Source organism: Lissotriton helveticus, chromosome 3_1 (assembly GCF_964261635.1).
Source record: "Lissotriton helveticus chromosome 3_1, aLisHel1.1, whole genome shotgun sequence".
NCBI lineage: Eukaryota > Metazoa > Chordata > Amphibia > Caudata > Salamandridae > Lissotriton > Lissotriton helveticus.
Window position 1 is genome coordinate 350,141,657 of NC_136061.1, and position 21,553 is coordinate 350,163,209.

Genomic DNA, 21,553 nt, shown 5'->3' on the forward strand with positions numbered 1-21,553 from the left:
TTTTGTTGGAAGCTTTTCTGAGGCTGCTGTGTTTTGTGTTGAGAATAAAGAGCGGAGAAAGAAAAGCATAATCCTCGACTCCGTGTCCTTAATATAATTGAAACTTACCGTTACGTAAGCTAGGCAAATTTCGATTCTTGCTATATTGAGATATGCTAATCCTAGTTGTGTGTTTAGGATTGTCCCGAGATACGGTTGATTTGGTGAGGTTGAAAATGAGATTGTGTTATATTGACAGTGAAGCCCAGTTGATGAAGAAGATCTATAGTAGCTTATTGTGTGGGTTGATAGCATAAATGATGAGTACTGGTTTTGATGAGCTAGCCATCCAGATAAGGGAAAACATGGATACCACTACTACTGCAAGGCACTTGGTGGATACCCGTGGTGCAGAAGTGACCCGGAAGGGCAGGACTATGAATTCGTAGTGCTTTTCCGCTATCACAAATCTGAGGTATTTGCAATGTGTTGGGTGTACTGTAATATAGAAATAGGCGTCCTTCGAATTGAGGGCTGCGAGAAAATCGCCTTGTTGAAGGAGTGGGATCACATCTTGGAATGTGACCATATGAAAGGGCTCTGATCGGATTTAGTGGTTTACAGGGCTTAGATCTACAATAGGCCGTAGAGCTGCGTCCCTCTTGGAAGCATAGGGAGTACACTCCTGACCCTTGAAGGTGTAGAGGTATGGGTAATATAGCTCCTCTGAGAAGAAGAGCTTGAACTTCTTATTTGAGCAGTGTGTGATGTCCTTGTGATAACCTGTCAGTGCAAGGCGGTATGTTGGGATAATGTCCAACACCCACTGGTCTGATATGTTATTGAATGCCAAGTGGGTAGAAAATCTTGTAGACGACCCCGACAGGGGTTATAAAGTTGGAGGGAAAGGTGAGGTAAGCCACTGTTTGTTTTCAGGTATTACTCTGCGTGGGGAGGCTCCTTTCCCTTTACCCTTGGCATTGTTGTCCTTGAAGGAGCGCCTGTAGCAACCTCTGGATGAGGAAAACTGGTTTTGCCCATTGGTACAAGATGGAGACTTCTGGAGTTGTCGTTTTAGAGCCTCCACGGCTGCTGGAGCAGCAAAAGGAGCCTGGAGGTGAAAGTGTCTTAAGGGCTCTCATGGATTTAGCGGTTTGTGTTTCTATTTTAATTCTCTCTAGGGCCTCTTCAACCTGGGGTCCAAAAAGGTGTACTTTATCAAAGGGAACATTTAGGCAGCTATGTTGGACCTCTGGCTTAAAGACTGAAATAAGCTGGCAAACATGGAGGCAGAGTAGGATGTATGTGCTGATGCACAACATATAGAGGTGTTAGACATAAGTTTGCCCTCTGGGACAAGTTCTTGTACACTTTTGCTGTGCTCAGCTTGGAGATGTTAGAGGATTTACTCCATCTCGTCCCAGTGAGCAGTCGTATCTGGACAGAAAACCCTATGAGTTGGCGACACACCAGTGGTTTGCAGATTTGGCCGTTACTTTATTCCCTGCTGCATCGATGAGCTTGCCTTCCTTGTTTGATGGGGGAGCATCACCACTAGCTTGAAAGTTTGCTCTTTTACGAGAACAGGTGACTACTAGTGAATCTGGTGGTACTCGTCCTCTGATATAAATAGGATCTGAGGGCTTTTATTTGTTTCAACTCTGTTATTATACGGGCCCAAACAGGGTCTTTGAAAATGTTGTTTGTGTGACACAATGGCCCTTTAAACATTAGAAAGTATTGCGACACCCTATTTGTGGATGACAATATTTCAAACAGGAATTCCTACTCTAAGGGTTCTTTGTGTAACTGAACATCATGAAAAGCAGCAGCCCAGCCTAGTAACTCATGGTATGTGGTAGAATCATCAGGATGTGAGGGGCGTGCTGGATACAAATCAGGATCAGTGTTCCTCTGGAGGGACTACATTGTATGCATTCCAGAGGTCATCGTGTGGTGGTATACCAAATGTGTCATCCTCTACATCGTGTCCACCTGTGCCTACACTGGTGGTACCCTGAGGTGAGAGGATTTGAGGACTCTCAGACTGTCGTGGAGATGGTGAGTCTAGTGGTGGTGGTGGTGGAGGCGGCGGAAGTGGTAGAGGACTGGTAGCCTTGTCCATCCTTGTCTTTTTTGATGGGGTAGGTAAGTCAATAGCTTCTTGAGAAGACTACTGTCTCTGATGGCGGTGTTGGAGCCAGAGGCTTTGTGAGGATGCATCCAGTTTGAGGATGAATCTGGATCTGCCTTTGTTTAGCCTCTAATTTCTCCTGTAGTTTATGGAGAATTGGTTAGACCCGCAGTTTCAACAGTCTTTTTCGGTGTCGGCTTGGAAGGTTTCAGTTCAGTGCCATGTTTGCGCTTTGGCTCCGAAGTTCCAGTTGGTGTCGAATCGGGGGATGTTGAAGGTCGGCTCTGTACCGATGGGTGGGCAGGAGCCGGGGATGTCTATGCTGAAGGCTTCAGTTTTGTCTGACGCTTCAGAGACGAGCTAGAGGGTGGGGCTTCGGAACCAGTAGTTCGGTGGCGACTATGACCAAGAGAGGATGAATGCACACGCTGGCGCAACCTCACCTCGTTTGCTGGTGCAGAGAGAGAACAAGTTCTACTTGGGGTTTTACCACTGAGGAAATATCTTTCACTTTTTAGTATTTTAATTACCTGCTCGATCCTTGAGGGGATTGCTCCTATGTTATTTTCCACACTTGACAGTGCCCGCCTGTTAGAGCGGGCCTGCCATTTTTTTTAAATTTTCAGTTCTTTGCTCTGACGAGAGGATACATGCAAAATTGCTGGTGCGACCAAAGTAGTTTCGGATTTGAATATTGTCCCACGACGAAGCTGAAGAGCCACCCACAGGTAAGCCCTAAAGTACCCAAATGAAAGGGATGGGACGATTCAGGGGTCCCAACCAGAGGAGGGGCTGGACAGAGGGGAGGAGACTCCCATGTCCTTTGTCCAGTTTCAAGCCAGAGTGGGAGTCAATGGCTCCCTGAACTGATTTCAACTGGACTATGCAAGGAGGGCAGCACATGTGCCCTTCAAAGCAGTCTGGTGCTGCTGGCAACGGCCCCCAAACCAGCCCAATACACTAAGTCCTGTCTTGGGAGGTGGTCACACCTCCCTGTGACAGGAAACCTACTGTTCTACTTTCCCCTGCTCAAGCCTGGCTCAGCAGCAGGAGGGAAGAATTGTGTCTGTGGTCGGCAGCAGCATTAGCTTGCTGTTCAACCCTGAAAGGCTGGTACGGAGAATACAGGGGGTTACCCTAGGGGAGCCCCCAGTACATGGGATCCTACATCGAACACCGGAATCAGTGTTGTGGGAGGATTCAAACATGTTTGAATCAAAACAGGACCAGTTTCAGCGTAGCCAATATACAGTTAGACATCTTGTAATTGACTTTATGTCCACTATAGGTATAAAATGGCTGACCGCACTAACAAAGCCTGGAGAATCGACTCCTGGGCTTATAAGGGGGTGTACTGCTCATGCAGGTTACCCTCATACTTATAACTGTTGGACCCGGCCTCGTGGCGTGGTCCTACCCCTCCCGCATGGCGGACCCTGGACGACATCGGCCCTCCATCGACCCGCTGTCGCCCCTCCGGATACCACCATCAACGAACTCTCGACGAGAGCCGCCCTTGGCAAACCCCGGCTCTCCCCCTCTGGAACCCGGCTCGCCCCAACTCTGCAGGTCCGGTCACCACCCCGGGCCACCCTCTCAGGCCCGACTCCATCTTGGGGCCATCACGTCCGGAGCACGTGGCCTCGGCCCGACCCCGGCCCCAGCGAAGCCCCGGCATCGTGGCACCAAGATCAACCCAGGTGGTAAAGTGGCCACTTGACAGATCCCGGAGGAGAAGAGTTTCGATGGCCCTCCAGCCGTCCCCGGACGACTGGTATCGATCGGCCTCCGGCCTCCCTGGACGCTGGCTCCACCCCCCCTTGCTGGGTGTCTGGACACCTTCATCCCGGTCCCTCGGACCCCCAGGCGCGAGGGTCCGGACATCAAAGGACTCCAGTCCTATATCTGGGCCAGCCCTGGATCAGGAGATCAGTTGTATCTGGGAGTCGAAGCCCTGCTGACCTCGTCGCGGCTGATCCTGATAAGAACTCTGGAACCTGGAACCACCGAGCCCTGCAGACGCTGTCGCGGCTCTACCAAGCTGAACCATCCGCCGAGCCATGCTGACGCTATTGCGGCTCTACCAAGCTGAACTATCCGCCGAGCCCTGCTGACGCTGTCGCGGCTCTACCAAGCTGAACTGTCCGCCGAGCCCTGCTGACGCTGTCGCGGCTCTACCAAGCTGAACCATCCGCCGAGCCCTGCTGACGCTGTCGCGGCTCTACCAAGCTGAACTATCCGCCGAGCCCTGCTGACGCTGTCGCGGCTCTACCAAGCTGAACTATCCGCCGAGCCCTGCTGACGCGGCTCTACCAAGCTGAACCATCCGCCGAGCCCTGCTGACGCTGTCGCGGCTCTACCAAGCTGAACCATCTTCGGAGCCCTGCTGACGCTGTCCCGGCTCCCGGCACCCCCCAGCTCAAGGATTGAGAACTGTGCGCAGAGTTTCCTAGTACCAGTTAGTACCAAGACTGCCCCGCTACCCCCCTTCCCCGGACATTGAGACTTTGATTGGGATCCCACGATCCCCCTGTACATATTGCTGCGGAATCTTGCCTTTATTCTTTATATAAAGATTCTTAAACCTACTCTGGTGTGGTGTCTCTCTGTGGTGGTGTGATTGTTCGGCTGTTACGATAGTAGGAGAGGAGCCTCGCCAAGGAGGCCTCTCAACGGCGCTCGGCCAATTCCATATGGAAAGGTGGGTTTGGAGCGGCAGTCAGACATCTTCTGTCTCCCCTGGAATCGCCTTTCTAACATTGGTGGCAGGCGACGGGATCCGAGCCGACGCATATCGTAAAGCGAGCAACTCGCCCACTACTAACAGAGACCACAGCAACCATGAGCGATAAAGAAGCCGGAACGACCGCAGAGTTCCAGAAGGAACTACTGGAGGAGTACACCCATAAAGAACTCAAACAGTTCTGCAAAAACTTAGGTATCGCTACCACCGGACTAAGTACAAAGGAAGATTTTAAAGAAGCGCTGCAAACATGGGTGGAGGCCCGAGAGACACCACCCCCGACCAGAGGTGAACCAGTCCCAGACGTGCACCAGGGGACCTCAGCAGCCCCCGTAGCGGAAAGAAACGCCAACAGAGATCCGGGCCTCTCCCACGAAGATGCCCGAGAACGAGAGAGAAGCCGGCTCCACGAGTTGGAGCTCGCCCAACTCCGGCTGGACGGAGAACTCCAGCTAGCAGAAAAGAAAATCGCCCTTGAGCAACTACGGCTGCAAGGAGACCTGGAGGAAAGACGGAGACAGAGCGAACTAGAAGAAAAGAAACTCACGTTCGAACACGAGCGTGGCCTCAAAGAGCTGGAGATCAAGGCCAAGAGCGAAGAAGCTGGCGCCGCGGTGCTCCGAAACCCCCCGCCTCCTGCCGACCCGAAGGTCCACATCCCCAAGGATGTCGTCAAGGAGTACTACAAAAATGACGACATCCAGCCGTGGTTTAAGGCCTACGAAGTCTCCATGGCCGCGCACCGCATACCCCGAAAAGATTGGGGTGCCGGTCTATGGGGTAGATTCGTCAGCGAAGGAAGAGACACCCTGCTGGACCTGGCTGACGACGTGATGTCCTCCTATGATCACATGAAGGACGCCCTGCTCACCCGGTATGGACTCACTCCTGAGATGTACCGGCAAAGATTCAGAGACTGTAAAAAGATCCCCGGTACTACATAGGTGGAGTACGTGAACTTTTATAGCAGAGCGCTAGAAGGGTGGATAAAGGGCAGCAAAGTGACCACCTACGAACAGCTGTTCGACCTCATCGTATGGGAGCACCTCTCCAACAACTGCTTTGTCGAGCTCAGACAGCACCTACTCGACAGCAAGCTGATCGAGCCACGGAAACTCGCCGTCGAGGCCGATCGATGGGTGAGCACCCGGGTCCCCCGGACCCCGATAGGAGAATCCGGACGGAACCCGCAAGGGCACCCCCGCCAGCGAGGCGTCGGAGGAGGCCAGAACCGGAGCCGAGACTTCCCGCCTGCGCCGCCCTGGAGTCCGCCCCGGAGTCCACCCCGGGGGTCGCCCCAGAACAACACTTCACCGTCCCTGACACAAAGAGGGCCCCCCTCAGCACGACCGGGGCCCCGCCCGAACTTTACCTGCCACAGATGCCAGCGGCCAGGTCACTTCGCCGGTGACCCCCAGTGCCCAATGAACCAGCGCACCGGCGTTGTCGGACCTCCGACCCGCCAGATCGCTGCCGCTGCCCTGGGGGAAGGAGGCGAGGAAGAAGAAGAGGTCTACAACGAGGACCAGACCGAGTGGGAGCCAGCCGCCATGGCCCTAGTCTGTCTGGGCGAGAGAGACATGATTCCCCGTGCTCCACTCCCGAGCAACACCCAAAAGTACCGCCAGTGGGTCAACATTAATGGGCGCCGGACCGAAGCACTCCGTGACACTGGAGCCAGTGTGACAGCCGTCCGCTGCCACCTGGTGACCCCCGAACAGATCCTACCGAATGTGCTGTGCCCCGTGCTGGCCGCCGACAATTCCGAAACCCTGTGCCAGATGGCCCGCATCCCCTTCGAGTGGGGAGGGGTGTCGGGCATGCTAAAGGTAACCGTCCGGGACGACGCCCCGTTGACTGCCTCCTCGAGAGTTCTCCCTGGGCCCAAGTCGAGCGGAGAGAGCATCTGGGGATGCTGGGACTACCCGAGTGGGTTTGCGTGACAACCCGATCCATGGCAGCTCGGGCCCCGGCGCCGGCCGCCCCGACCGAAGAACAGGAATGGCCCGCGCCTCCGCCACCCGCCATCGATGAAGAGACCGGCCTCGAGCCCGGGCCACCAGGGCCCAACCGCGAAGACATCGCCGAACTCGGCGACATCCCTGAACTAAGCCAATGGCGCCAGGAAGGTGGTCCCACCCGAGAACAATTCCGGCAGGAACAGAAGACCTGCCCCTCCCTCGAGGGGACCCGGCAGCAAGCCGCAGCTCAAGCCGCCGGGGACACGTTGGGGTCCCACTGGGACCACGACCTCCTATACAGTGAACAGAAAATTGCTGAACTGGGGGCCAGCCGAGTGTTGGTGGTCCCCCTACGATTCAGAGACTTCCTCTTAAACCTGGCACACGACATGCCCCTCGCCGGGCACCTGGGGCAGGACAAAACTTACAGCCGCCTGGTGACCCACTTCTACTGGCCCAAGATGCGCAGCGATGTGAGCAATCACTGCAGGACCTGTCCGACCTGTCAAGCCAGCGGGAAGAGCGGGGGGAAAAGCCAAGGCCCCGCTCCAACCCTTCCCCGTGGTGACAACCCCCTTCGAGCGAGGGGGATCGATATCGTGGGGCCCCTGGACCCCCGCACCTCACAAGGACACCGCTTCATCCTCGTCCTGGTGGACCACGCCACCCGCTACCCAGAAGCCACCCCCCTCCGGACCATAACGGCCCCCGTGGTAGGCCGAGCGCTAATGGGGATCTTCTCCCGAGTGGGATTCCCCCGAGAGGTCGTGAGTGATCGGGGCACAAACTTTAGATCAAAGTATATGCGGTCCCTGTGGCAACAATGTGGGGTCACATAAGTTCACCACCCCGTATCACCCCCAAGGGAATGGACTTGTGGAGCGGTTTAACAGAACACTCAAGGGGATGATCAAGGGCCTAGAAGAACCCCTCCGCCGCAAATGGGACGTCCTACTACCATGCCTCCTGTTTGCCTATCGGGAGCTACCTCAGAAGTCCCTGGGGTTCAGCCCCTTTGAACTATTGTATGGACACCCTGTCCGAGGTCCCCTCAGCCTGGTCAAAGAAGGCTGGGAGAATACAGTCTGAGATGCCCCGCCAGATGTCTACCGGTACCTCCTGACTCTCCGGAACCAGACGCGGAATTTCCGGGTACTTGCCGAGGCCAATCTGGAGGCCAGTCAGGAGGAGATGAAACGCTGGTATGACCAGAACGCCTCGTCCATCGAGTTCGAGCCGGGCCAACAAGTCTGGGTCATGTCCCCGGTCGAACCCTGTGCCCTCCAGGACAAATGGATGGGGCCCTTCCAAGTGGTGGAGCGCAAGAGCCCCGTCACCTATCTGGTGGACATGGAGTCCCCCAGGAACCCCCTCCGGGTCCTGCACGCCAACCGGCTCAAGCCTCACTTTGCCCGCACGGAGCTGAGCCTGCTGCTAGCTACGGATGATGGGGCCGAAGAAGACTCTGAGCCCCTGCCCGACCTCCTCAAGTACTCTGAGAAAGATGGCTCCGTCAAGGGAGTTCCCCTCTCCTCCGCCCTGACCCCCGAACAGCGCCAGGACTGCCAAGAGCTGTTGGGGCAGTTTGCGGACCTGTTTTCGCTCACTCCTGGGGTCACACAGTGGTGTGTCCACGATGTCGACACCGGGGACAGCCCGCCCATGCGACACCGGGCCTACCGAGTTCCCGACCGGGTCCGGGCCTGCATCCAGTCCGAAGTTGCCAAGATGATAGCCCTGGGAGTGGTCGAGCCCTCAGAAAGTCCCTGGGCCAGTCCAGTTGTCCTGGTCCCTAAGGCCGCCGCCCCCGGCGCCCCTCCAGAGCTCCGGGTTTGTGTCGACTACCGGGGACTGAATGCCGTTACCAGGACCGCCGCCCACCCCATCCCCCGGGCGGATGAACTGATCGATCGCCTGGGGGCCGCCAGATACCTCAGCACCTTCGACCTCACGGCCGGATATTGGCAGATTGGCCTCACCCCCGGGGCCCAAGAACCATCCGCCTTCTCGACCCCCGATGGCCACTTCCAATTCAAGGTGATGCCCTTCGGCATGAAAAACGCCCCCGCTACCTTCCAGAGACTGGTAAATAGGGTGCTAGCGGGGTTAGAAGAGTTCAGTGCCGCATACCTGGACGATATTGCGGTGTACAGCCTCCACTGGAACGAACACTTGAGACACCTCTGGGAGGTCCTGACAGCCCTCCAGCGGGCCGGACTAACAGTGAAAGCAAGCAAGTGCCAGATAGGCCAAGGGTCCGTGACCTATCTGGGGCACCAAGTGGGGAGCGGCCAGGTCGCTCCCCTCCAACCCAAAATTGACGCCATCGTGGCCTGGGAGCCCCCGGCCACCCAGACAGCCGTCCGAGCCTTCCTGGGGCTCACTGGATATTATCGGCGCTTCATAAAGGATTACGGGAGCATTGTGGGGCCCCTCACTGAACTGACCGCCAAAAGACTACCACAGAAGGTGCAGTGGACCCCAAGTGCCAAGCGGCCTTCGAGACACTAAAGACTGCCATGTGCACCGCCCCTGTGCTCCAGGCCCCCGACTACAGCCGAGAGTTTGTGGTCCAAACCGACGCCTCGGAGCACGGCATCGGGCGGTCCTGTCACAAGTCAACCCCGAGGGGGTTGACCAACCTGTGGCCTTCATCAGCCGGCGGCTGCTGGCTCGAGAACAACGATGGAGCACCATAGAAAGAGAAGCCTTCGCCGTCGTGTGGGCCCTCAAGAAACTCCGGCCCTACCTCTTCGGCACCCACTTCCGGGTCCAGACCGACCACCGGCCCCTGCGGTGGCTGATGCAGATGCGTGGCGAGAACCCGAAGCTGCTGCGATGGTCCATCTCCCTGCAGGGGATGGACTTCACTGTGGAACATCGCCCTGGCAACGACCACGCCAACGCTGACGGCCTGTCCCGCTTCTTCCGCCTCGACGAGGAGAATCCCCAAGAAGATGGGTGACTCTCCCCGCCTTCAGCTGGAGGGGACGTGCGTGGTCCTACCCCTCCCGCATGGCGGACCCTGGATGACATCGGCCCTCCATCGACCCGCTGTCGCCCCTCCGGACACCACCATCAACGAACTCGACGAGAGCCCCCCTTGGCAAACCCCGGCTCTCCCCCTCTGGAACCCGGCGAACCCGGCTCGCCCCAACTCTGCAGGTCCGGTCACCACCCCGGGCCACCCTCTCAGGCCCGACTCCATCTTGGGGCCATTACGTCCCGAGCACGTGGCCTCGGCCCGACCCCGGCCGCGGCCCCAGCGAAGCCCCGACTTCGTGGCACCAAGATCAACCCAGGTGGTAAAGTGGCCACTAGACAGATCCCGGAGGAGAAGAGTTTCGATGGCCCTCCAGCCGTCCCCGGACAACTGGTATCGATCGGCCTCCGGCCTCCCTGGGTGCTGGCTCCACGCCCCTGCTGGGTGTCTGGACACCTTCATCCCGGTCCCTCTGACCCCCAGGCGCGAGGGTCCGGACATCAAAGGACTCCAGTCCTATATCTGGGCCAGCCCTGGATCAGGAGATCAGTTGTATCTGGGAGTCGAAGCCCTGCTGACCTCGTCGCGGCTGATCCTGATAAGAACTCTGGAACCTGGAACCTCAGAGCCCTGCTGACGCTGTCGCGGCTCTACCAAGCTGAACTATCCGCCGAGCCCTGCTGACGCTGTCGCGGCTCTACCAAGCTGAACTATCCGCCGAGCCCTGCTGACGCTGTCGCGGCTCTACCAAGCTGAACCATCCGCCGAGCCCTGCTGACGCTGTCGCGGCTCTACCAAGCTGAACCATCCGCCGAGCCCTGCTGAAGCTGTCGCGGCTCTACCAAGCTGAACCATCTTCGGAGCCCTGCTGACGCTGTCGCGGCTCCTGGCATCCCCCAGCTCAAGGATTGAGAGCTGTGCGCAGGGTTTCCTAGTACCAGTTGGTACCAAGACTGCCCCCGCTACCCCCCTTCCCCGGACATTGAGACTTTGATTGGGATCCCACGATCCCCCTGTACATATTGCTGCGGAATCTTGCCTTTATTCTTTATATAAAGATTCTTAAACCTACTCTGGTGTGGTGTCTCTCTGTGGTGGTGTGATTGTTCGGCTGTTACGATAGTAGGAGAGGAGCCTCGCCAAGGAGGCCTCTCGACGGCGCTCGGCCAATTCCATACGGAAAGGTGGGTTTCGGGGCGGCAGTCAGACATCTTCTGTCTCCCCTGGAATCGCCTTTCTAACAATAACCAAGCGCCCTGCCTTCAGGATTAGCAGGCCTACCTTAGAGGTGACTTATAGGTTTTAAATGCAGTGACCTCAGATATAAGGAAACATCTGTTAGTGGCGCTAGCACCAGCTCACACAGGCTGCAATGGCAGGCCTGTGGTTACAGTTTGAGGGGTCTCTCATGGGTGGCATAATATATGCTGCAGCCCATGGTCGACCCCTGGTGTACCTATGCCCTGGGTACCTCAGAGCCATATACTAGGGATTAGAAGGGTACACCAGTAGCTAATTACGAACTGACCAAAGTACTTCCCATTGTCCGATTTAGGGAGAGGGCACAGTGACTGGGGTCCCGAGTAGCTGGATCCTAGTCAGAAAACAGAATGACACCAGCAAAAAGTGGGGGGTAGCCATGAAAGCAGATCCTACTTTCCTAGAATACTTAAGTTCTATGGGACCATGGTGTCAAGTGTGTGTATGCTGTAGGGAAAAGTAATGACAATGACACCTAGCTTAAGTGTGTTAGTATGAGATGGTTACTACTTGCAGGCCTAAAGAGCTTCTATGCATGACATGTATTGTTTGCTGCGAGAAGTAGATGGATGGGAATGGTACATTTTGCAAATATGTGTGTTGTACTCATGGGCTTGTGTCGGAGGGATGTTGGGATGCAGGTTGCAGACACAATTAAATTGATATGGATCGTTGGGAGAGTGATGCGTGGTTAGCTATAGGGTTTTAAGCCCTTCCCAGGCCAAACAGACTCTGTTGCGCTCATACACCCCTAGCTGAGGATAACCTGGCATAGGATACCTAGGAGTAAAAGAAGCAGGAGTGGTTGGTTGATGACTGGTTGGGGTCCGAGGACTTCCAGAAGCTTCCAGCCGGACTGCAATTTACTTACCCTCTGGCAGAGGCAGTGATTTTGTAAATGCCAGGTACCAATAGGCGCCAGTAATCCCCAGCCTTGTCCGAAGTGACTGGGTGGTTAATGGCTGCTACGCTGATAGTGGCATTTAGGATGCCTCGCCCATCAGTATCATCCAATACAAATCCTTTGACGCCTCTATGAGCCTAGAAAGAAGAAAAAAAATTCAAACACCGTAGGCATAGGAGAGTCAAGGATGTAGAAATATGGAACAGTATGAGAACACCTTTTATGGCTGTAATGAAAAAGCAATGCATGACTATCAATTATTAAATGGGGTTAATGCAAGTAACAATAAATATCAGCTACATCACCTAACACTAACAGGTATCCTGAATGATTACGCGGAAATGCCGCAAAATGCAGTAGCAGTTCTTCAAGGAAAGAATATAAAGTCAAAATGTGTCTACGTTTATACAGTTTTATAAGCAAATACGGCCCAGTTTTAGGCATCCATGACATTCTGTAAAGCACATCTTTCCAACTCGAGCTAGGTTGTCAGGTGGGAAACAAACCACGTAACTCCTAGGACATACTTGAGGATATGCGTATAGGGAAATGATCAGTCCAAAAACCTGTTAGTAAATTCAAGGGGCTCTGTGCCCCAAGGATGCATACACATACAAAATCCATGCTATATATTTAAAAAAAAGGCATTATAAAGAAGCATTTGCAATGCAATGGGTTTCGCATGACAATGACTTATTTATGCTATAAAACCAAAACATAAATAAATGGCATTTATTTGCATTTACAATGCCAACAGCTCAAAATCTCGTAAATGCGTTCTCGATCTCCAAATACACTATACAAAAAGCAACAGTTTTCTACTTTATTCCAGTCTTGGTAAACCCAATAGGCCTGGCTTTAATGTGCCAACTATGTGTTCTTGCAGTGTGTGAAAAGAACAATTTTACATTCTTTTATTTAGATTTATTAGCACATTAACGCCAGACTGTCGCTGCCAATGCTTTTTGTAATATCTCACAGCACTGTATGTTATGTTAAAAGCATTTGTTAAGGCATGTACACCGACTGTTTCTTGGCGCTCAAAAGAGGATCACGGCAGTGGCAGGGAGATCGCTTAATCAGTTTATGCTTGAATGAACAACCAGGTCTTTAGCTGTTTTCTGAACTGGGCAAGGGAAGCCGGAGACATTATCTCAGCCTAGAGGGAATTCCAAAATTGCGGAGCAAGTACGGAAAACCTTAGTCCGCCGTACTTCTTCCGTGTGGCTGAAGGAATTTCCAACAAATTCAAATGGGAGGATCTAAGGTTTCAAGAGGGAATGTAACGGTGTAAGCGAGCCGTGATAAAAGCTGGACCGTTGCAATGTAGCCCTCACACACAAAGGAAGCTACGACTTGGCATGCAGGTGACAACGCCCAATATACAGGCGATGTTGGTGTGCCTCTAGGATGAGGCAAGCGCTGTGCACAATGATGACGTGGGGCACTCCGATTATCAAAATAAAAAATAAAAACAGTGCCTTGTCCCGAAGTAAAAAAAAAAAAAAAAAAGTAAACTGAACGCTAAGTCTCTACAGCGGACGGAGCGCCGAGCATACAATTTAGAGTGCATAGCGCTGTATAAGAAAATCGGCCGCCATTGTCCCCCCTTTCAATGAATAAAATAGTGCTCACACCATTATAATGCAGACTATGCAACAAGCCAAGATAAAGGTCCAGTCGTTATGGGCAGTAGCAGAGGGAGACAAGGCGGTACCACGGAGGGACTAACAAGCCTCATAACGAATCGGAAGCAAGAATTTACGTAGGATAATGACACAAGCCAATGACAAATGTGGGTGGAGAGTGGGAGGGGCTTCCAGTGCATAACCTAAAACAGCGTGCCTCGCAGAGCGAGCAGCGCATATGCGCTGCCGCTTGGCTCGACCTAAAAAGGAATGCCCTAATCTAGAGCAGACTATATGAACAGGTGTTACTACAAAAATGAACAAAATTGTTACTAAACAGGTAATTGAACAATATATTATAAAGAGCTGCAACATTTTAGATGGTGTTTATTGAATCAAAGCACTGAGTAATGAATCCACCCAACCATGAAACCCCTCCCTTTCTAGCCTCAGGCTAAATCTATACCAGTACCAAAGTACTCATATGAGTTTCCCAGAATGACATCTAACACTGAAACTTCAGCAGGCTAACAGATTTGATTCCAAACAGCCACTGTGTTATGAGATGGTCGCAGTTTTTCTCCAGTGGTCGCAAGTCTCCAGTGTGCTTTGTGCACTAAGAAAGGAATAAGATGTGGTTGTGAACAAACAGAACGTTAGAATCCCATAAGCACGCTTTAGCGATTATGTCAATTGAAAGGTAATTGAATCAAAATTTGACACCAGCTGATGGTTGACCGTGGAGGGTATTTTGCCTAGATGGGTGGTCACCATATTGATCTCAGCAGTTACCTATGTTGAGGCCTGGGGGAATACCACACGTCAGCACAGTTAAAGCAGGAGACTATTTTTACCTCTATTTATTCCCCTAAAAAGGGCAGTCTCCCTTTGTATTTTGTAATTGTATGCGGTACTTATAAAGCGCTACTGTCGCTCCGAAAGGGGCGTCCTTGCGCTGAAAAAGTGTACAATACAATAGTGGGAGCTAAATGGCAGCCATTACGAGGGCATCTGGAAGATTGAAAATACAGGTCTTTAAGTGTTTCCTGAAGACGTTCTCTTGTTCCAGAAGTCTAAGATCTTTGGGCATTGCATTCCAGGCCTTAGAGGCCAGGACCATCAAAGTCTTCCCCCCCTTGGTTTTATAGTGGAATCTAGGGATGTTAATCAGGATTCCACCAGATGACCTCAACTTTTTGGGGGGATTATAGAGGGTGCATCTCCTGGAGAGGTATCGTGGACCTGTATTGTTTAGAGCTCGAAAGGCCGTCACCAGGATTTTAAAGAAAATCCTCTTATGCAAAGGTAGCCAATGCAGGTTCTTAAGGGCCGTCGATGCAGATGATTTCCTTGGGAGTTTCAGTACCAGTCTGGCGGCGGCATGTTGCACACTCTGGAGTTTCTTTAAAGTGGTCTTTTTTACCCCGACCATCAGACCGTTACAGTAGTCGAGACGGGAGAGTATTAGGGCGACCGCCACCGCCTTTCTAGAATTAGTAGGGAGGAAGTCAAAGAATTTTTTAAAGGATTTAATAATGCTTCCAGCCACATTGCTCGCATGCTGGTCAAAAGAAAGTGCGGAGTCAAATAAGACTCCCAAGTTTCTGGCGGATTCTACTGTATGCGGCGGAGCGGGAGAATCGTCTGGCCACCACTTGCTGGGGCAGAAGTGGGCATTTTTCCCCACGGGCAAGACCTCCGTCTTATTAGCATTGCATTTTAGATGGTGGTTTTCCATCCACTGAAAAACATCCGTCAGACAGTTCTTTAGATTCTGTTCTGCATCAGTAGAGTTCCTATCAAGGGGTACAATTAATTGGGTGTCATCGGCATATGATGTTACTAATATGCCGTATGACTCAATTAAGGTAATGAGAGGCACCATATAAATGTTAAATAATAAAGACTCAAAATAGAGCCTTGCGGTACTCCCGATGGGACCTTTTTTTCCTTGGAGAGTTAAGGGCCCAAGGAAATAGTTTGAGATCTGTCTGACAGGAAAGAAATAATCCACGTGAGGGCCAGATCTGCAATACCGATGTCTCTCAGCCTACTATTCAATATTGTATGGGACATGGTGTCGAACGCCGCTGTGAGGTCTAACAAGATTAAAACGGCGTTCTTCCCTTTGTCCTGCAAAAATTTTATGGAGTCGGTAAGCTCGATAAGGGCAGTTTCCGTCGAGTGCCTTGGGCGGAAACCCGATTGCTGAGAATGAAGGATTGTGTGTTTCCACAAATTTTTTAGCTGTTGGTAGACCATTTGTTCTGTAACCTTGCCCAGAACAGGAAGGAGGGATAATGGACGTAAATTAGAGAGGTCTGTAGTGGATTTATTGAGTTTTTTTCATGAGAGGTTTAACTATTACCTTTTTCCAATCAGGGGGGACCTTGCCTGCGCTAAGTGAAGCATTGATGATCCCGTTAATTGTGGGATTAACCACATTGATTATCTGGTGGAGTATCCGTGGTGGGCAGGAGTCAGACGGGGACCCCGATTTGCAGGCCAAAATAGTTTTGCGCGTTTGAAGCAGAGAGACCGGTTTAAAGACACAAAGTGTGCTCCGGCTTACCCTGACAGTCAAACGTTGGGAGGACGGAGGGGGCGGAAAATCCCTCTGAATCAGTTCGATTTTCTCCTCAATGTAGTCCGCTATTTGGATACAAAAGCCTAAGGACGACGGAATTTCGGGCTGGAGAGCTTTGGGGTGTATAAAAGTTTTCACAATGGAGAATACCATTTTTTGCTTTTGATGGGCTTCTTTGGTGGCTTTTATGTAATAATCCTTCTTCGCCGATTTAATGCTGGAGAGATACAATTTCCTTTGTTGGATGTAAAAGGTTTTAGCTGAGTGATCGTACGTTTTTCGCCATTTACGTTCACTTTGTTTACACAGTATATGTTTTTCAGCCAGAGCTCGTGAGAACCAAGGAGCATTTATCTTTCCTCTTTACGGTTTCAGATTTTAGCATGAATGACCAGGGAGTCGAACAGGGGGGTGGATTCTGGAAAGAGTCCATATGTTGAGAGGTGTAATTGTGAGGGCTGCTCACACCTAATATGGCTACCTTGGTGATTGTATACAAGAGCACAGGATCTGCGCAAGTTGTCAGCCTTGTGCTAGTGGCATTGACAGAACAGGTCTGCTTCCGAGCAGCAGTGAGGGCCTAATTTATGGTGCAGGCAGTCTGAGAAGAGGTGAGTCCTTTCCGCTAATGGCTCCAATCCACTGCTTCCAGTTGTATTACCAACCAGGGCACAGGCGCCTACTTAAAAAAAATGTTCTTTAATATGAATGATGTCTTCAAATGTTTCACGCAACCCCTTAGTTGTGTGTTTAAAACTCTGTTTGTGCAGTGTATAAGTCACTGTATGCTTTTGATGAAAGTTTACTATTCTGGTTGGTGCAGTTTGTTTCTGCTTTAAGATATGTTCGATAATTGATGCAGTATGGTAATTATACTATTTTTCAGGTTCACCTGCAAATAATGGCCAGCTTTAGATATTCAAACACCTAGAGAAACACTGGCTTACCAAACTTCCCTACTTGAACCAGGATTTCAGACTGTAACCAACACACCTGCCACAAAACAATGGCGTTTTTAGAGTAATGATCAGTCTAGTGAGACTTGCAGATTATTTTTATTATTGAATTCCAGAACCTCCTTCTCTCAAGGATAAACACAAGAAATCCACATTATACATTTGAAAAGGCTTGGTAAAAAATGAATACTCTAATCCAGTGCAGAGTTGATGAACTGGTGTTACTGTGAATATAAGCATAAAGGTTAGAAACATAATGTGGAACCTTTTAGCTGTTATACTTATTCCTGCTGCTCAGCCTAGAATGTATGATGTGAGAGCCTGTTAGAATGTTGAGTGTGTAAGACTGTCAGTTGGATGAGGGCTGAGTGGCAGGAGGCTGCTCCTGGTGGGGTTTTCCCTTTCATCTTCTTAACTTACCATTTTACTTGAATAAATACACTACAAGGTCTAGGCTACGTTTATTTACAACAAAAGCATTAAATGACAATAAATACCAGCTTATGATAAAGTCCCTCCCTCTCAACCCCCTTGCTAATCCTCCTTAACACCAAAGTACCCATATGAGTTTAGCAGATGGTCTCTAAGGTGGTGCATAACTTTTTTGCAAAATAAAGCGGTTTACAATCCGCTACTATGCTTTGAGAAGTTTGCTGCTGGTCTCTACTATGGCTGTCTGAGCTGAGTGAGAAAGCACAGATAAGGCCTAACTCCTCCAGCCCATGACATAAGATGTGTGTAGTACACAGCTTGAACAAAACCAAGGGCGTCTCTCTCCAAAGTATCTGTATTAGACTTGAATACTCTTTTCTGGTTACTATCCCATTCCCCCATCTCCCATTAAACCTACTCACTGCAGGTCGGTAACTAAGACGACTGAGCGTGCATGATCAACTAAAACAAAAACTTTTGGAGAGATTTCTATTTCTGTTCATCATATTTTTATGTTGGCAACTCACAATCCTGTTCAGAAGTATGCCCAAAATATTGTCACTCACTACTTTTGAGGTACACTTCTGGAAAGTTCTGCAATTTTTTCTCGTGCTACCATTTTCACAATGCGAAATTCTATGCACAGTAAAATATAACATTCGGGGAAGACAGTGTTATGGTGTAATATCACGTTATTTATTTTTTACGAAGGGAAATAACTTCCCTTGTCCAGAAACAACTTTCTTTACTCCTTAGACAAACTTGGGGGGTGTGTGGGGGGGGGGGTGTTCTTGTTCCACTTCCCAGCCTGGAAAGTTAATTACTTTAGTCTTTGTTGCAAATCTATGACCTTTTCTTGGATTGGAAAAGGTCAGGTTTGAGCTTAATGTTTTATCTACAGATGTATTTAATGTACTAGAAGTCAGACTGCACAGTGCCGCATCACAATTTACAGCTTTGCGTTGCACTAAGCTTAAAACATTGCGCAATCCTGGGTTTACAAAAAGCCACGCATTGTTGGGGTTATCGTGCAAATGCTTACACAGAAAGTTTGTTTTGTGTGAACCAAAGCTTAACACTACAATGTGAAGAAGAGCCAACAGGGCCGATCATGAGGTTTGTACTTAAGTACACCTTCCCATTTAAATCCCACATAAGATAAGTTATTTAAAAGATATGTATTTAAACTTGGAAGATAAAGAGACGGCAATTCTATTAGATGCACTAGGGGTGTTAGACCTTTCTCATATTGTCTCAGCCTCCACTCATAATGCAGGACATACGCTTGAGAGAAGTCCTTCCTCTACCTTAGACAGACCATTTTTTAATTAAATGTAATCTTGCAGCCCCTACAGCTCAGTCAGTTGAGACGACAGGAAAACAATCATCAACCTAGCAAAATAGATTTGGCTTTATTTCAATCTTTTTTGGAGGAAACATGCCCTCAAATTAATGTGTGCAGAACATTGAATGGCTAAATGAAGCTATAAAAACCTCATTGCCTATCAGAAAAACCCCAGGGAACCGGGGTACGACATCGGCCCCCAGGTTCTTGGAAGCTCTACGTAAGGAAAAACAATTGTGCGATCACAATTTGCTGCAACAACGGCTGGAATCAATGGGGGCCCGGGGAACGGCACGGACCTTTGGCCTCCTTCCTGAAAGAAAGGAGATTAACTGTCACTATGGACAGTTTCCAATCAAAACCTTATGTTCTGCCCTATGGAGTCCCCCAGGGATCATCCTTAACTCCAGCTCTTTTTAATATACATGTTGCAGAACTTGTCCCTTTGATTCAGAAGTTTGGGTTCAACTTGACATCCTAAGCGGACGACACCCAGATAGATGTGGCAGCATATAATAAACAAACTGCTCCCTCTCTACAGTTCCAGAACTGTATAAGAGAAGTCGACAGATGGATGGGACTGCCTTGCCTGAAGCTTCACTCTTCAAAGACAGAGATTATTATTTTCGGTGAGTTAAAACCTAGATGGGACCATCTTTGGTGGCCAGCAGAGATGGGTGAAGCACCTAAACATGTGCTTAAGGCAAACAATTTAGGCTTGTGGATTGACAACAAGCTAGCACTATCTCATCAGACGAATGCTATTTTCACCACCTCCCATTTTATGATTTAAAAAAACTTAAGAAAAACATGCCTTACATCCATACAGACTCTAGAAAGCTGCTGGTTACCGCTCTGGTCCAGACTAAATTGGACTATTGTAATAGTCTCTACTTGTGCATGCGCAAACATTTTCTTACAAAACTTCAATCCATTCAAAATACAGCTGCTCGAATGCTGGGTAACATTCCCAAATAAGATTCCATCTCCAAGGAAATTCGCCAACTCCATTGGCTCCCAGATTCTAAAACAAATTGAGTTTAGGCCCTCTGTTTAGCATTCAAGGCTTTGAATAGTACAGGACATCTATCGCTCAAAAAGCTATTTGTTTGGTACCATCCGGCCAGACAGTTGCGGTCCTCATACACAAGACTGATGAAGGTACCCAGAACACACACCACGGGTTGGGGCGGTAGGAGTCTCTCTCATTGTACCGCAAAGCTGGGAAACATGCTACCAGCCGAGCTTAGAGGAGCGGCTTCCATCACCATTTTTAGGAGAAAGTTAAAAACCTGGCTTTCCCAGAACTGAGTAACAAGAGGAATTACTGTAGTCAATAGCGCCAAGACACCCCTGGGTATTCGTGGGTGATATCAATGGGTTATTCACGTGATTGTATTAGGTTCACTTGGTATAAGGATATGAAAAAAGCCAGATCAGACCATTTTTTGCGATTTGGCTATGCACAAAATCACATGGCAATTTGTACTGCTCCACCGTAAGGTGAAGAGCGATTGTTAGAATTGGCTGTGGCTCAAACGATTTGAAAGGTGCGGTTGGCTAGAAAAGAGGAGATCAAGTTCAATGCTGGGCCACAAATGCCCAGCGAATTAAGTGTGTTGATGAGTATGGCTGGGATGTGCTATGTGCTTGATGTGGTGTGACACTTGCATGTACCACCTGGCCTGCCTGTAATAGACCACTGCTTGGCTTGGCCCCTGCAGCCTCCCCTAAGGCCTGACGATTGGAACAAGTCGGCTAGTTGAAGGGCGGTCCTGCACAAACCCTTGAAATCCATTGGCAAACATGGCTACAGGTCGCACTAAAAAAGGCAGCACAATCAATGACATGTTGTCCAGGCTGTCCCCAGGTCCAGGGGGCGAGCTTTCAGCGCCCGCAGAGCCTCTGCTGAATACCGAGGAGAATGCTGCAGAAGAACCAGTGATGCAAGCTTTTCTGGAGTCCCTGTCCACCTCGTTGCAGGCCATCAAAAGGGACCTCTCACATTCGAGTGGTCAGGAGCGACGTGGATTACCTGGGAGACACTGGAGGAACAGGGAGACAGTTAAGAGTAGGAGATAGAACCTCTGCAGCAAGAGGTTGTCCACCTTCGCAAGCAGCACATAGACCTACAGGCCCACATGGAAGATCTTGAAAACAGATCCAGCTGGAACATCATCCGCTTTCGAGGCATAGTGGAAAAATATATTTTTTGCCACATCATGGGAGCTCCAGCGGACACCACCATCCTGATAGACTGAGTGCACCGGGTCAGAAGGCCGGAGAGGGTTCACTGGCAGATGTCCTAGTATGCCTCAGACTTTCCACTGAAAGAGGAGATACTTCGCAAAGCCTGTGCTTCCCATTTGATCCGCTTTGGGGGATCAGTCACCAAAGTTGTAACTAGACCTAGCAGCAATAAAGTTACAAAAGCGGAGGGAGTTCTCCCCCCCCCTCCCATCACAGCACACCTCCAGAGCAAAGGGGTGCCCTACCCCTGGGGACATCCCTTCTGCATTATTGTCCGCTTGATGGGAAGCTCTTTAAGCTGAAATCACTGGTGGAGGCGTGCCAAATATTGAGGTTGGACTTGCCATCGGAGGACCACATATCTGGTATCTCCTCTCCACCTCTGGGGAGA

The 21,553-nt window shown here is 50.6% G+C and overlaps 1 protein-coding gene across 1 annotated transcript in view; it reads right to left on the reverse strand.

The window, feature by feature from the left end:
- The window catches only part of CPD (carboxypeptidase D), a 626,198-nt gene that overhangs the window by 205,394 nt on the left and 399,251 nt on the right, over positions 1–21,553 (reverse strand). The window contains exon 11 of the mRNA XM_078680013.1: positions 11,932–12,101. Coding sequence (XP_078536139.1) covers positions 11,932–12,101 — 170 coding nt within the window. The remainder of the gene's footprint in view (positions 1–11,931; positions 12,102–21,553) is intronic.